The sequence below is a fragment of the Cnephaeus nilssonii genome (genome assembly GCF_951640355.1).
Source record: "Cnephaeus nilssonii genome assembly, chromosome: 7".
In the NCBI taxonomy this organism is placed as follows: Eukaryota; Metazoa; Chordata; class Mammalia; order Chiroptera; family Vespertilionidae; genus Cnephaeus; species Cnephaeus nilssonii.
The window spans coordinates 82,169,356-82,185,746 of record NC_137078.1 but is presented as its reverse complement, the minus strand read 5'-3'; the positions used below and the strand labels follow the sequence as shown (position 1 = coordinate 82,185,746).

The 16,391-nt window shown below is 49.2% G+C and overlaps 1 protein-coding gene across 1 annotated transcript in view; it reads right to left on the bottom strand.

The window, feature by feature from the left end:
• Positions 1–16,391, bottom strand: part of CSMD2 (CUB and Sushi multiple domains 2) — a gene marked incomplete at its 5' end in the record, with an annotated part of 537,662 nt that overhangs the window by 329,378 nt on the left and 191,893 nt on the right. Inside the window, 1 exon segment of the mRNA XM_079778373.1 lies at positions 8,969–9,176. Within this exon segment, the coding sequence (XP_079634499.1) occupies positions 8,969–9,176 (208 nt within the window).

Genomic DNA, 16,391 nt, shown 5'->3' with positions numbered 1-16,391 from the left:
TATGCTGTTAACAATACTCAAGAGAGAAGAAAAAATTAACAAAGGTAAAAATAAGAGAGATGAATTTAGTAGGGAAGTCTTTGGGGACCAATGACATCTGGAGCATAAAGGGAGGGGCTGGCCTTTGACAGAAGCCAGCCTATCTTGTCTACTGAAACATGAGGTGTAGCCAAGATATTGGCTCACCAGGCATTTCATCTGTTCACCTTGTTTCCTGGCTCCCTGCAGCTATGCTGGACCAATGAAATGTGAGTTGGAAGTGATGTGTATCATATCTGGGCCGGGGCAGTGAAAAGCCCATGCTAGTCTCTATGTCCTTGTGATGGCATTGGAGAAGGCCACAAATTCTAGATGGTGCAGCTACAAGATGATGGAACCTGCATGACTATGTTGATGGGAGCCACTTCCAATGACCCATGATAGACATGCATCATGAGCAAGAAATGAACCTTTGTTGTGTTATACCACTGAATTTTAGGGTTAATGAGAGTTCAAAGAAGGAAGTGGCAAGAGATGAGGCTGGGGTGGTGGGCAAGGGTTGGATCAAAAGAAACCTCTCCTGAGCTATCAAGGACTGAAACTTTATTCTGTGGGCAATGAAAGATGATTGAAAGGTTTTGCCTGGGGCTTGGCATGCTAGATCTGCATTTTAATTAAACCATTCTGGTAGCAGTGGGGAGGCTGAATGGGAGAGTGCCAAGAGGCTGGGAGATCAGTGAGGAGGATACTACAACCCACAAAGAAGAAAAGAGGATGAGCTGAACTGGGGGACTGGTAGCAAAGGAGCAAAGTTATGTTATAGATGTTATAAGCAGTACATTAGAAGAATTCAGCAATTGATTCAATGTGGCTGCTGACAGAGCGGTACTCAACAGAGATGATTCCCAGATTTTTGGATAACTATGTAGAGGGAGATGCCATAAACTAAGAAAGGAAACAAAGTGACCATTTTAGGAGTCAATTATGAATGAAGTTGGGGCATGTTGAGCTGGAGATACTGGTGAGACATTACGGTGATGTCTAATAAATAGTTAGCTCTACAGTTTGATGTTCCGTGGAGAGGCTAGGCTGGGCAGACAAATTTGGGAATGTCAAAAAGACAGGAGGCCTCTTAAACCAAAAGAGTAGGTACATTACCAAGCAGTAAGACAAGAACAGACATCAAAGAAAATAGAGAAGGAATGGCCAGAGAGGTCCAAGAAGAATCAGAGAGACCAGCATGAAGGCAGAGAAAGGAGAGTTCCAAAAGGGGAAAATAGCCAACAGTGTAAAGGAATGCAGAAGTGTCCAGTAAAATGAGACTGTATTTGGCCTCGGGAGTAGTAGTGTTAATGTAAGGGGTGGTTTTCTGAGGAAGATTTTAATGTGAATGGTTTCAGGGGAAGGCTGGGGGTAGAAGACACGGTGAAGTCAGTGAAGAATTAAGGGAGATAGAAGACTCAGAGGCAGCAGTGTAGACCATTCTTCCAAGAAGTTGGATGAGAAGTTCCCAGAGAGGTTAAGAGTTCTATTCCTCCATGAAGCCTTCCCGTTTTGTTCAAACCAACCCTGCCCTCTAGTTTCCCAAATGGTGAAATTTGTTGAGTTCAACAGTGATCACCTTGCCGTTTCATCAGATTGTTAAATGCTAGTTTTCTATGTGAATCCCACTTCCTTGGCGGGTCTGTAGGTGTCACATACCACTGATGGGGAGAAACTGGGATTAAAAGAAGTACAGGCTTAGGGTTAAAACCAAGAATTTAGGTCAGTCTTAGGAAGCCAGAAGAGGATATAGGAGCAAGAGCTAGGTCAAACCACTGTAACACATGGGATTGGTGAAGCCAAAAGTGAGTGGAAAAACATTCGTGGCCAAGAGTAAAAAAAAGACCAGTCTTGGGGCCTTGAGCATTCTGAATGAAGTAATAACATCATTCAGGAAGGCAGGTCTTGCCAGAAGGCGGGACCTCTGGAAAGGCCCAGAACATCTCCTTCCATCTGTTTTAGTGGCACCATCAGGCATCTGGCAGCTCCTCGAGAGAAGTTGAGGAGAGCATCTTGTCTGTGCCCTTCATGGTCCTGGCATGGGCCCCTGTGCAGATGACGCACTTAGTACAAACCTGTTGCATGCAGTCAGACCACAGGGGCCAGGCCAGCTGCCCAACCCCAGCTTCCCACGCATCACTTTGCCAAACCACAGGCTCTTAGCAGAGCCGCTGTGTGGACAGCAGTCAACCAGGCTCACTTCCTCCTCCTTCAAGCTGTGGCTTTTGTTCTCTTTCTGAGAGCAAGTTCTCACTGGTGGGAGCATGGAAGTCATGTGGATACTCTACAGAGCATGCAGGAGCCCTCGCCCTGGTTCTCCAGACATGTTTGTACCAGCAGCATGCTAGGGCACTAATCCTTTCCTACCGCTCAGCTGTGGAGCTTGTAGTGCTATTTCTAACTCTGAGAGATAGAGGAGATGAGATTTTAAAGGGCTCGTTATTTATGGTCTGGCTCCTGATGGCTACAACAGATGCAATTTCATGGGCCCCATTAGAAGAGAACAGCTTCTTGGGGTGGCTTAAAGCACTGTGATGTGGCAGGGAAGGAGACGGAAGCAAGGAGATCACAAACCCCTAGGAAGGCAGGAGACTCTGAGTCTTGGCTGGAATGGATCCCTCCCATCAGTTCAAAGTGCCATGGGGTTCAGCAGCATCAGTCATGCTTCCTGAGTGTCTATGTCAAGCCTGAGTCCCTGACCCTGCCTTACTCGACATTCAAACAGGCTGCAATCCCAGAGGACAGGCATTCAGCCTATGCCACTTGCATGTATGAAGTTCAAGTTCTAATAGGGGCATTGTGATGATAGGGCTTTACATGTGCAATCCCTCTGCCTGAAATGCTGATTCCCAAGTGCTTCCCATGGCAGCTCGTTCTCAATAGTCAGATCTCAGCTCAAGTCCTACAGCCTCAGAGGCCTGCCCTGACCTTTTATCTTAATAGTGTCACCACCATTATTCCCCATCCTATTCATTTCCTTGATGGCACTTATCACAAGTGTATTTTATTATTATTATTATTCGTTGTTGTCAGTAGCTTTCTACAATCAAGAGAACCCTCTCCCAGTTTAGGAACATGGGAACAAGGCTCTTCATGACTCATGCTCTTCCTGTGCTCACTTTAACCCTTTGCACTCGCTTGCTTTTTTCTCGATTCCTTTATTCTAATGCTAACCGTGTCGAGTCACACTCGACATCCGAGTGCAAAAGGTTAAGCCTCACATCCTGCCCTTGTTCTCTTGCACCCTGAACCCAACTTGCAGTGCTGGTGGCAAGCTCTTACTTACCCCCCATTTCAACTCAAAAGTCGGCTTCATCTGGGACTCTTTTATCTGAGTCCTCCCCTCCATTATGACAGGAAAACTGACAACTTTTTCGGAGGACATCCTTTACTTGTTCTCCCAGTGAACCAACCCTCCTCCACTCCCAAGCATGAGGTTTGGCCAGGGCATGATGGAGGGAACCTTCCCTTCAGAATCCTGGGGACCACTGCCTGGACCTGTGTCTCAGGGATCAGAGGAGCTCCCACTTTGTCCAAGAGGCCCAGTCTGCAGCCCTAGAATGATGCCCTCCCTGGCCCATCATCTCCCATATCAAATGGTACCCATGCTTCAAGGCCTGTTTCAAATGCCTCCTCCCTCCATCTGGAGGCCCTGGTCTCTACCCTTGGAGGACAGGCTCTCCTGCCTTTTCCTACTTTAAATGTTTGGTGGAGGCAGGTTTGCCACATATAGGTCTGTGGGGGCTTGGCTGGGGTGTGGAGACATAGACAATGGGCAGACAGATCGCGATCGCAAAGGTCAGTGAAACAAAGAATGAAAACTGGAGTGAAGGGGGCAAGGAGAGGAGGCCGGCACCACTCGCAGAACTGACTCGCCACTGGCAGAGGTGACAACTGCGAAGCTGGGTGTGGTCCTACGGCTTTGAACTCCCTCCACCATGCCCACCTCACCGACACACAAAAGCACCTCTACCAGCCCCCAGGACAAGGGTGGCTTCTGGGCACAGACCTGTCTTGGCCTGCCGTCGCTGCTATGGGAAGAAATTGCCACTGGAGGGAGAAGGAGAGAAACACAGAAAGAGAAGGAAGGAAGGAGAGAGGCAGGCGCAACTGAATTCTGCAGCCTCACTGACCAGAGGCAGGAGAGGTCCCGGGCAGAGATGTCCTAGTCTCTGTCTTGGGCAGTGGCCTCCTTGAATGTCTCTCCATACTGCGGGCCCCTTCTCCCCTGTAGTGTCGGCCCCTCAGGGCAGGGGCTGTGCCTGACTCCGGTGGGGAGCCCTGCACAGAGCAGCCAGTGCTGGCTGAAGGAGTTGAACCCTCTTCTGTTTTTCTAACAAAGCAGCTAACTGGCCACTCTGGGGCTGGGCCAGGCAGAGAAGAGGTGATGTTGCCCGTAGTGTGCTCCCTAAGTGCAGCTCTGGGAAGACAGTTCCAACAAATCACCGCCCCCTTCAGGCCTCTGCACGGCCATCCTCTACTCGGACCCAGGGGCTCTCTACCAGCTCACCTCACCTGGCTTTACAGGCAGTTCCCCTGGGCTGAACCCGTGTGACCGGGCTGTGCCTCTCTGCCTGGTGAGATGCCCCCCTGGGCTGGCAAGCTGGAAGTTGGCCTCAGTGGAGGCACCAAGAATGGGGCTGACGAGGCTCCGAGTTACTGGAGATGCCTCATCTTACCTTTTCCCCCTCAAAGAGTGAGGGGAAATGACTCTGGTCCCCATGCCAGGAGCATTATACTTACCAGGGGTCAGGTAGCAGTTTACATGTTTAGCCCTTTCAACGTGCTTTGTAGGTTAAAAGGATGAGCCCATTTTTCATATGTGGAAACTGAGGCTTAGAGAAGCTAGCGACTATCCCAAGCTCACACAACTGTTAAGAGATGGATCTGGGTTTTGAGTCCAAGTCCATTTGACTCCCAAGCTGACTCTCCCCAGTTATGGATCAAGACGCAGGCGCAATGCCTAATCCTGGAGGGACTACATGGACCATCCCCTATCCTTGGAGAGGATGTCTGGCTTTCTCTCCTTCCTTGAAGCCCAGAGGAAGGAGAGTGCCTAGCATGAGGCAAAGGAAGAGGTGGGAGGATTCTGGTACTAATGGCTTCTCAGTGGACTTCCACTCACTGATTTTCTACACAGTGGAGAGGCTGGCTCTGAAATAGGCCGGCAATCAATTCCACTCATTACAATAACACGATCCTGATAACCTCCAGGAACTTCCAGGTTCTAGGGACCCAGAACTGGGTTTAAAGGGGACTCTGCATCCCTCAATCTCAGCCCTCTGAAGAGTCCAGAGGCCTCATGAGGAATGAGCTGGAGTATTTTCCTAGAATTTGATGGGAAGAATGGGGCTCCATGAAGGTCATAGCCAACTGAATGGGTCACAGCAGAACAAAGAACCACCACCCTGAGAAGAATCAGTGAGAAAAAATCTGGCCCCTGAACTGAATTCAGTGAATAGAGACAGAAGTATGTATGCATATGAAGTTTGACTTAGTGATGAGTATATGATGGCAGGGCCTTGGAGGAGGGCGTGTGTCAGGGCTGATTTGGCTATATATGTGTTGTGTGGTAAGGAAATAATACCAAATATGCTGTATGCTGTCTGGATTGTAACTCTCAGTCAATTCAAACCCAGCTTTTGCTTATGGTCAGTCACCAAAAAAAAACAACTAACATAAGAGAGAATAAGTGTAAAGTATTTGGGAATCTCTCAACATGCCAGTTACAGCGTTCAGTGCTCACCATAGCAGCCATTCCTACTCCAAACGTGTACTTTTGGATTCCCAGAGGTCAGCCATGAATTCCAAAAAGGGAGCGAGTGGCAATCCACTGATGGATACGTATCACGTGAGTGTCACTATGGACACACCGTGCTACTCAAGTGAGCTCTCCTCCAACTCCGTCTTTCACTGTCAGCACAAGGCTCCCAATGGAGCCACATTTTTGGCTTTGAACTGTCCTTTGCTTTATGAAATAATGTTCTAAGGAGTTGGCAGGTTTTTCTCTAATATCCTTACTTGGCACAATAAAAAATGACCAACCCTATGTTTCCCTAACTCTTTGGAAATTTTACTGGTCCATGAAATTTAAACAATCTGAACCCTATTCAAAACTCTCCCATTGTCCCACCTGGGGGAGGAGAGGCCTGTGGAAACTGAGTCAGGACATTCCATGCCACGCCTCCCGCCCTTCCAAACCAGTGGGACCTAATACCCACGGAGGGAGGGAGCAGACTTTTCTCTCAGGTGTCTCTGTCTTCTCACCAGGTGAGTTGTTCCAATCCATCTTTTCTAACAGGATCTGCTGTCTTTCTAGACCTTGGTGCAGAACTCAAGAGAACATCCTAACATCTTAATGTGAGCTGATAAGAGAAAAGCACTCGTAAACCAGCCGCGCTGCACTTTGACAAGAATCCAGGGATCCATCAAAGAATGGGCAGGGGAGAGCCCGGACTCCTTGCACATACATCGTGCGCCTCCAAGTTTGTTTATCCATAATTGCTATGCAAGGATAAATTAGAACAAGAAATGCATCCTGTCTGGCAGCGGCGATACCAGCCCTGTAAATAATTATAATTTAATCTTATAGCAAAGAGTTCTGAATGACTCCCCTAACGATTTCCTCTGCTTAATTCCTTCCCCACTGAGTAACTTAATAGGAAAAGGAATACTCTTTCAGATTTGTTTCACTCCAGAAGTTTGGACAACGTGTAGACTCACACCTGGGGAGCTGAAGCTGTGGGAGACCGTTTGGCCCACGGAAAAACAAACGAGTCGAGGAGGCCTTCAGACGGGAGGAGAGGGAATAGGCAGGGATATTCATCTTGGCATCTGTTTACAGAAGAGAAAACTTGGGAACCACCAAACAAGAGAGCTGATGCGTGAGGTACACACAGTCTGACGAGGAAATGCCCCAGAGCCACGGCAATCCCTGTGCGGTCATGGCTATAATGGGATTTCCAGGCCACCTAACCTGGGCTTGAATCCCAACTCTTCACCTTACTCGCTGTGTGACTTCAGGCTTGTCACACAACCTCTCTGGGCCTCATTTTCCTCATCTGTAAGAGGAGGACAATTATGCTATCCACTTTATAGAATTTTTATAAAGACGAAATGAAATTATAGCCATAAGAGCTTAGAACCAGCCTGCCATATGTTGATAATAAATGCTCAATATATGATACTACTATCACACCTATTATATTTTGGAAGCATCTGCAATGATATTGAAAGATTGTCCTGATCTAATGTTAAATTAAAAATACATAATTACAGACATATTAAGAACCTAATTGTGGAATATTAAAATATATTTAAGTAGCCAGCTAGCTTGATCTATTGATCTAGGCAAAGCCAAAAGAGAATACATCAAAATTTTAATATGTTATTCATTTCTCTATAACTTTTTATGTTATTCATATTTTCTATGTATTACATTTATCATAAAAAAAACACACAGGTATTTGGCAAAAAGAGGCAGCAGGACAGAGAATCTTCAGACTGGGAAGGTTCCTGGGGTTGCAGCTCAGTGAAGGGTCATCTGGACTTTCACCCCAACTCCTGGCTCCCCATGTCCAGCTGCTGCCCTCAGACTAGCACTTCAACATCCACACAGCAATTTCACTCTTCAGCTCACAAGTGCTTCTCTCAACACCCCATCCCAGGTAGTAAATGACCTGGCCAAGTTCATGAACAAGCTTACAACACCAAGGTCTCTGGCTCCCTGGTCGGTTTGCCTTCCTCTGCACTAGGAAAGTTCTCAGGGCTACACTGTTCCATAAATTTCAGAGTCCGTATTTGGGAGAAGTCATTTCCACTTTATCCCTTTCAAATAGTCACACCTGGCTCCTACTGTGGGCTTGTTGGATTTTCTCACCCTCAAAGGACCAGGTCTGACTCAACTAGTCTGACTCAACAGCACCAAACCTGACTCAATGCATGTGCCCCTGCCTCCTGTATTCTTCCTTTTCCTTCCTTCTGTCCTCTCCTTCTTCCTCCTCAGCCCCACTGATCACCGCGCTTGCCAGATACCCACTTCCTGCTTCACTCAGCGTCCTCGTGACACATCCCCTGCCCTCATCCGAGGGCACCGCGCCCTGCCTCCCCCTGACTCTGCAAAAGGGAAGGCTGCAAAGATGCCCATCTTGTCTGGACACATCCTTCTATTGGTTCCTGATGTGCTGAAATAGACCCCCAGTGCTTTCATAACACAGCCACAAGGATAACACGAGAGAGCATTCAAAACGCCCCACCATCACCCCAAGGCCTGTCGCCCAAACAGGAAGCTGGGCACTCCCTGAAGCCAACCTCAGACTGGGCATGCCCTGTGGGTCCAAATCTACAAGACTACAAGCAACTAAGGCCAGTAAGTCTTCAACACCACTCTCTTCCAGGCCTGCCAGCATCAAGGGTCTCCAGGGCTGATGGGCACAACACAGGAAAGAGGCGCTTTTTAGTAAAACCAGAGCCACGGGGAGCAGATTGGCCCTTCCCTTCAGAAACCCAGACCTAACGCCTTTCCTCTCTCAGGGCCCAGGGAGAGGGAAGAGCAATTGCCACTTAAGGTTCTATTCCCTTCGTTGGACACTATAAATATGTCTCCCAGAAATGGAACAATATTTCAAATCATTTCCCTGAGACCCTGTCCACATCCTGAGAGCAGAACATTTCTGGTCTTAATGCAAGTTACTTGATCAAAACCCATCATGAAATTCTTCAGCAAGGACATGCTTCAAATCAGGTACCAAAATTACTGTAAATTCACATGGGCTCTAAAAATATGCAGTGATGTCTCATTGTAATGAGAGGAAAACTTGCCCACGGTGGGTGGGGAAGTGGCAAAGGGGCCTTGGGCTGCAGGTCCAGGCACTGAGGAGACTGCATCCCAGTAAGGCTCAGCCCCCAGTGACGGGCAGGGCAGGGCAGGGGTGGGCATGGTGCTTACCAGAGGGAGGAGCCTTCGGTCCCCGTGACTTCCAGGAAGTCATAACCGTCCTCAAGCTGGAAGTCAATGAAGACCAGAGCGATGGTGTCTCCCAGCTCAGCCAAGATGGTCCATGTGCAATCGGCATTGTTGTGGTACTCCGCGGGGAAGTGGGGGCTGGAGATGATGCCGCTCTGGCCCCGCAGGGTCCCGCCACAGGCATCATCCGCTGTGGGCAAGAGGAAAGAGGCTCACATGAGTTGGTCCTGTTTGCAGGCCTGGTACTCACTGTGCACTTCATGGTGAGAAGCAGACAGAACTGAAACTTGATGCATAGACAGGATGGGCCGAGATCCCAGGCTGAATTGGCCTAATGATAATGATACCGACCCTTCCATAGCCCTTACCACATGCCAGGCGCTGTTCTGAGAATCTATCAGTGTTCTCACTGAGCAGATGAAAAACTCAGGCACAGAGAGGTTAAGCAACCTGTCTGTGGTCATACAGCTGAGCTGGGATTTGAACTCTGCCCTTCAGAGCACATTCTTAACTACTACACCACACTGCTCCAGGATGATGTCAAAATCAGCTGTCACATTTATTTCTGCATTCACAACTGTGGTGAATAGGATGGTTCTCCCCCCGCCCCCCTCCAGGCCTTAGTAAACCTCAGATGTAATGGAATAAAACAAAAACTCAACCCTTCTCCGCGGGGGTGGAAGTCAAAGGGCATCCCAGGCCCATCACAGCCTGGCTGGCTGGACATCTGCAATCTCTCCTCCTGCCCTTTGCCCCCAGGCCAGCTCTGTGTCAGCACTGCGCACATTCAGACCGCCTGCCCTTCGCTCACACCGTTTCCTCTGCCAAGGTTGTCCTTTGTCCAGAGCCACTATTCTCATGCATTAAGACCCAACTCCAAGGTCACCTCTTAGAAAGCCGTTTCCCCAAGCTTTTAGAAACTGCTCTCTCCTCTGGGCTCCCTCGGCAATGTGTCTGACTTCAGACGTGGTACTTAACGCTGTTTGTCTTTAATCCTCATCCGAGGATATTTTCCCATTGAGTTTTAGAGAGAGTGGAAGAGAAAGGGAAAGACAGAAACATCGATGTGAGAGAGACACATTGATTGGTTGCCTCCTGACCAGGGCCCTGGCCAGGGAGGAGCTTGCAACCAAGGTACGTGCCCTTGACCAGAATCGAACCTGGGACCCTTTGGTTTACAGGCTGACGCTCTACCCATTGAGCCTAACCGGCTAGGGCTCACACTGTTTGAATGGCCTGTTCACTTATCTGTCTTCCACTCCGAATCTGAGCTCCGCCAGGAGTCCCCACGGGTGGGGACCATGTATTACTCATCCCTGCAGCATAGCCTAGTGTCATCTCACTGCTCCCAGCTGAGACTTGATATTCAGAAAAAATGATCTGAGGAACATGTTCTTACATATGATAGCTGAGAGCATTGGCTTTGGAATTATTGTAGACCTCAGTTTGAATCCTTCCCCTGCTGCTTCCTCGCTGGGCCACCTGCCCTCCTGGAGCCTATATGAAAGTGATCCTAATACACTTAGCATGTGCTATTAAAGATATGGACTAAATCAGAAAGAAAGGAAAAATGTAGAATCAGAGTTCCACCAGGTATCAGAGGCAGAAGAGTGATAATAATAAATGCTAATGTTTATTGAGCACATACCACAACAGGTACTATTATAACTACTCTGTGTATTTCATAGTGACCCTTACTATGACCCTATAGAATACCATTCCCATTTTATAGGTAAGAAAACCAAGGCACAAAAAAACCAAGGTATTTGCTAAAGGTGACATAGCTCATAGTGATTAAAGGAACTGGACTCCTAAGCCCTCTGGTCTGATTCTAGGGCCTATGCTCTTAACCAATATACTCTTCTGTCTCCCAAGATTACAATTCCCACTTTGAGGACATAGGTAAAGCAACAATTACTTTGTTTGGGTAAGTCAATTTTGGAAAGCTTAACAGAGGAGGTGCTATTAGAGTTGGGTTTTGAAGGATGAATAGGAGTTCACTAGATAGAGAACAAAGGGCAAGGTATTTAAGAGAAGAGGGAACCAAATATCGTAAGCACAGAAACATGGAAGCACAAGGCATGTCTAAGATAAGTAGCTCTAGAAGGTTTATCGTAGAGAGGAATAATGGGCCATGGTACTGGAAATGTAGAAGGAGCAGCACGACAGAGAACATGGGTGCAGAGGAGTACATTAGAAAGAAAATGGATTTTAAGGTCAAGAGATCAAGATCTAAATTCAGGCTCCACAATTTCCAGGCCATGTGACCCTGGGCAATTTACTTCCCTAAGAGTCCTTTCACTTCTCTACACAATGGTTTGTTATGATAACTCAATGGGACAATGAATGTGACAGTGCCTCGCATTCACCAGTGACTGGCATGTGGTAGACGCCCAGCAAATGCTAAGTTCTCCTTTTCACCCCACTTCACCTTAAGGATCAAGGGTAGTGAAGAAATAGGATTGAATGTGCATTTTAGAAAGATCGCTGTGTCTGTGGCAGAGGAGGTCTGAGTCAGGGAAGGGGCAGGATGCTGTGGGGAGACCATAGTTCTTAAGTCCAGATAAGTCCAGATGAGATCTGAGCTCAGGCCATGGGGAGGTGGGAAAGGACTTCTCTGAGAGATATTTAGGACGTAAAATCTACAGGTATGAACTGCAGGTTTCTGTCCTGAGCATGGATGGATGGACGAAAGGTGCCATTCGCTGTGGCAGGGATCCCAGTAGGGGAGCATGTCACGGTGTGGATGGCCACCAGGAGGGCAGGTTTGGAGACCAGGGCTGGTTGTGTCTGTGGGATGTCCTGGTGGAGAGAATGAGATGACAGGAGTCGTGTGAGATGGAGATCCAAGTGTGTTTACTAGTATTCAGGGCTCCTGAATTGTTCTTAATTATGCCATTGTACAGGGTCAAGGTCTATTTGAAGAGAATAAGCCCATTTCCAATTCCAACTCTTGGGTATGTATGAGCACAGATATGAAGGGGCCTCACTCAGTAGGTGCTCATGAATGTTTCCCTCCCACATCCATTAACAGAGCACCTACTGTGTGCCAAACACTGGGCTAAGGACAGTACTACATCGTGAAAAATTCGATCTCATCTCTGCCTCCGAGAGTTTCTCAGAGTGGGGGTACCCAGCAAACACACAGTGACTCCAGAATTGTTGTAGCTGAGGTGTCAAAACACAGAGATGCACATGGGACTCAGGGAAGGCTCCCCAAGGAAGCAACGTTTGTGTTGAGACATTCATTCAACAGATGCTTACTGAGTGCCTACTATGCACCAGGCACTATTCTAGGTACTGGGGATTTATCTGAAAATAAAACAAACACAAACTCCCTCCCTCTTGGAACTTACATTTTAGTCAGAGGGAAACAGGCAATACCCAAGATAAAGAATGAAACCCTATGGGTGAGTGACGTAGTGATAAATGCAAGAGGATGGGGAGTGGGGTCTGGACATTTCAGAAAGGGCCTCACGAAGAAGTTGACATGTGAACAAAGACCTGAAGGAGAGCGAGAGGATGCCACGTGGCTATCTGGGGGAAGAGGATTCCAAATGGAACAGCAAGTGCCAAGGCCATGGTGTAGAGAGGCACCGTTGAAGAGCATCAAGGGACCCATGGGGCTGGAGTAGTGGATGCAAGGAGGGGAATGCAGGGAACGAGGCCTAACAGAGAGCCTCTGTACAGACTTGGGCTTTTCATTGAGAGAAATGAGAAGCCAGAGAAGGGGAAGTGTCTCCAACTTGGCAGGATACACTTCAACTGAGATCTGACTGCCTGGCAGGCCTCAAGGGAGAGGGTGTCGTGAGCAGAGGAAACAGGTAGAGCAGGGCAGTGTGTTAGGGACTTCCTAGTCAGAATTGTCTGCCCTTCCCATGCAGCGTGGGAGTTCCTGAGAGACGGCCATGCCGTGGGCCTGGAGCAAAGTTGAGAGGACCTGGAGCCTGGAGCCTGCAAGGCAGGGAGTCAGCAGGATGAAGAGGTAACTGGCCACACGGGAGTGGAGAACAACCGGGACAGAAGTGACATTTGATGGGCCACAGGCAGAAGCCAGGGCACCTGAGAGGAGGCTGAGAAAGAGCAGCCAGGGGTGGGACCGTCGAGGGAAGAAGGCCAGGGAGTGGTGTCGGGAGAGCAGGGACCCTGAGCCGCTGAAGACTGAGCACGCCCCAGCCCCGTCATGAAGTCACCAACCGGGCCCTGGCCTACACTGCACATCTAGGTGGACAAGGCAACAGCAGGGAAGGCGGAGGGGAAGCAGGTCTTGGGGAAAGATAATGGCCCTGCAGTCTCCTGCCTAGTTCCTGTTTAGAAACCCCACAGGATATCCCACATAGTTCTCAACCTCAACCCGACCAAGACCGTCTTCGTCCCCTCCTCTCATTAACCCAGCCTTCCTCTGGCTTCCTGTCTTGAAGGATGGCAGCATCAGTCACCCAGTGTCTTCAGGCCAGAGCTGGGCGCCTTCCCACCTCCTCCTACACCCCACAACCAACCAGCGACCAAGTCCTGTCCGTCCTGAGTGGCTCTTGGCTCAGTCACCCGTCCTCACTGCTCTACTCTAAGCTAGCTGGGCCCCAAGTCATCCCTGCCATGCGTACTCCCTCCAGCTCCAGCTGCATCCAGGTATTTCTGTGGCCCCAGAACTGTGGTCTCCTCTACTACACCGTACCTCCCTGCGTGGTTAGCCATCCTCAGATCTTCAAACAACCTGGTTCCAATAATGACTCCTAGACCATGCTGGAGCCGAGGACTCAGGAAATGAGACCCGCTGGCAGAGCCACGGGAGTACCCTGAAGATGGCACCTTTGCCACGTGAGTCATCCCTGCTGCAGCGCTCCTCTGACACCCCTGTTCCTGCTCTGTCCTGTGTTGATTGAAGATGTTGTAAAAGTTGTTTGGAGATGTTCTCACACTTTAAATAAGGCCTCATATTTCATGGTTACAACTTCGGAGTCATAAAATATAACCTTCAGCTGACACCACAGTCCTAAAGTATTAATTTACACTTCCTCCTTCTCTGGCAATGGGCATTCTGCACTGCCATTAAGTCATGTGTATTCTAGGGTGCAGGTGTGTTAAGCTGATAGTTTCCTTTCCAAGTTTATGACTTTATTTACGATCAACTTTATTTCACTGAAATTTCTTCAATTAACCATAATTTTAGACAACTATCCCTCCACCCCCTTTGACATCTGTGGACTCTCTAATGACTCACAAATTTCAGGTAGGGATGGAGGAACCTGCATCCTATTCCCCCCATATCCCACTCCTGGATCCCTGCAAGCTTCGGGTCCTCAGCACTGGGCTTCCGTCCACATCCTCCCTCCTCAAGGCTACTCAGCCCCTGAGGAAATAATATCCCATTAGGCCCTGGGGATCTGTAAGAAGCCACCACCTGACAACTCAAGTGCAAGACAGACTGAGCCAGGGCAAGAGGCCCCAAAGCCACCGTGCTCCCCCTTTCCTTGTACTCCCCCTCTCCGGTGTCCCTCCTGGGGCCCCAATGACCTGCTCAACCTCATCAGTCCCCTCTTTTGGGGGCTCTGGATTCTGACCCTTTATTCATGGTTCTATCAAGGACTCCCCTTCTTAAAATTAAGAAACTGCTTGAGAGCATCATTATTTCTTTAAAAAATATTCTTATTGATTTTAGAGAAGAAAAGAAAGGGAGATAGAAACATAAATGATAAGAGAGAATCATCAATCGGCTGCCTCCTACACATCCCACATTGGGGATCAAGGCCGCAACCTGGGCATGTGCTCTCACTGGCAATTCAACCGTGACCTCCTGGTTCATAGGTCAATGCTCAACCACTGAGCCATGCTGGCTGGGAAAGAGCATCACTATTTCTGCCACCATCAGGCTTCTTCCACAGATACAGTGTCCCCCTTTTCCGTGGGGAATAACGTTTCAAGACCCCCAGTGGATGCCTGAAACCGCAGATAGTACTCAACCCTCTTATTTCCTGTACATAGTAGGCACTCAATAAAATGTCACTGAATCCCGAGTGAATGAATGAGTATGCAATCACCCTTATAAGGCCAGGACTCATGTCCCCACTTTAAAATGCAGAGAGGTTTCAGCAACACACCGGCAACCCCAGCTTGGAGCCGGCATAGCCAGGGTTGAACTTGGCCTGTCTGACTGCCTGCTTTTCCAGGCCAGACACACTGCTTCTGTTTCACATTCCGCAGGTTCCCTCCCTGGGGCCATGGCATTCGGAATGCAGCTCAGCACTTGCAGCCCAAGCTTCTGCAGACCAAATGCCCGTTTCCCCAGGTCTGGTGGCAGCCTGCAGTGTTTGGCTTGAACCTCAGAGGCCAAGCGTTTCTTGCTCCGGCTTTCTTTCCACCACCTGCCTCTCAGCCCCAGCACATCTGAACCCTGTTCCTTCCCCATGCGGTCTTCTTTGATCCAGGGCCAGTACCCCTCACAAGTCAAGAGGCTGGTTGCTGAAATCCACATGGTATTCCTTCTTGTGGATCAAAGGGGTTCCACGGAGCTCAGTGCCTCCCAGGGACCTCTGCCTTTGAAAAGGTGCAGTCACACAAACAGAGGGTGGTCCCAGCTGTCTCCTTCCCTCTGCCTGCTGAACCAGGGCTCCTTGGACCTGGGGACGGGCCTCCTTGAAGGTCAGCCTCACACCTGCTCTGCCACCCCCACCTGCCCCCCACCCCCGCCGAGCACAGCTGGTCTTTATTCCCTCTTAGTTTGAGCTGTGTCCCCAGGCCAAGACCACCATTCAGCCAGGCACATGGCACTTCCTGTACCAAGCAGAGGTACACAGTCCTCCCTCCTGCTCCTTGAAGCCTTGGATGCAAAGACTTTGTGTTACTCGGAGCTGCTGGGCAGGTGGGCTAACCCAGGCTAGTCATTTGCCTTTGGATGATCCTGCATAATCCTGATGGTGAAGTAGACCCATCCAGCCATCCGTTCATTCAGCAAATATTTAGGGACGACTGCCCAGTGGATGAGCTTTATCCACTCACAGATGCCAGCCCTTGAGAGTTCCACATGAGAGGAAGGAAGACCACAAAGCTTTAATCCTGCCTGAGTGTGAACCTGCTAACTCTGGCGTGACCACAGCTCCTGGCACAGCGCAGCCCATGGTGAGCACCCTCAGCTCTTGTTTAGCTTGGCCTCCTAAGGAAGGGCAGTTTACAAAACCACTTTCAGGAAATCGCTGACATGACTGAGGGTGCTTCTCGGGCTATTCTTGAAACTTGTGGCGAATTAGAACAGAGGAATGGGCCTGAAGCACGGGGTGGGCGGAGGCGCTGCGAGAGCCACACCTCAGCCCCTTAGGCACCAAGGGGTCTTTGGGCTCGAAGCCCCTCTGAAAGCAAGATTTGCATCCTGGGCTGGCTTTCCTGGTGAGTTCCAGAGGGAGCAATCTCT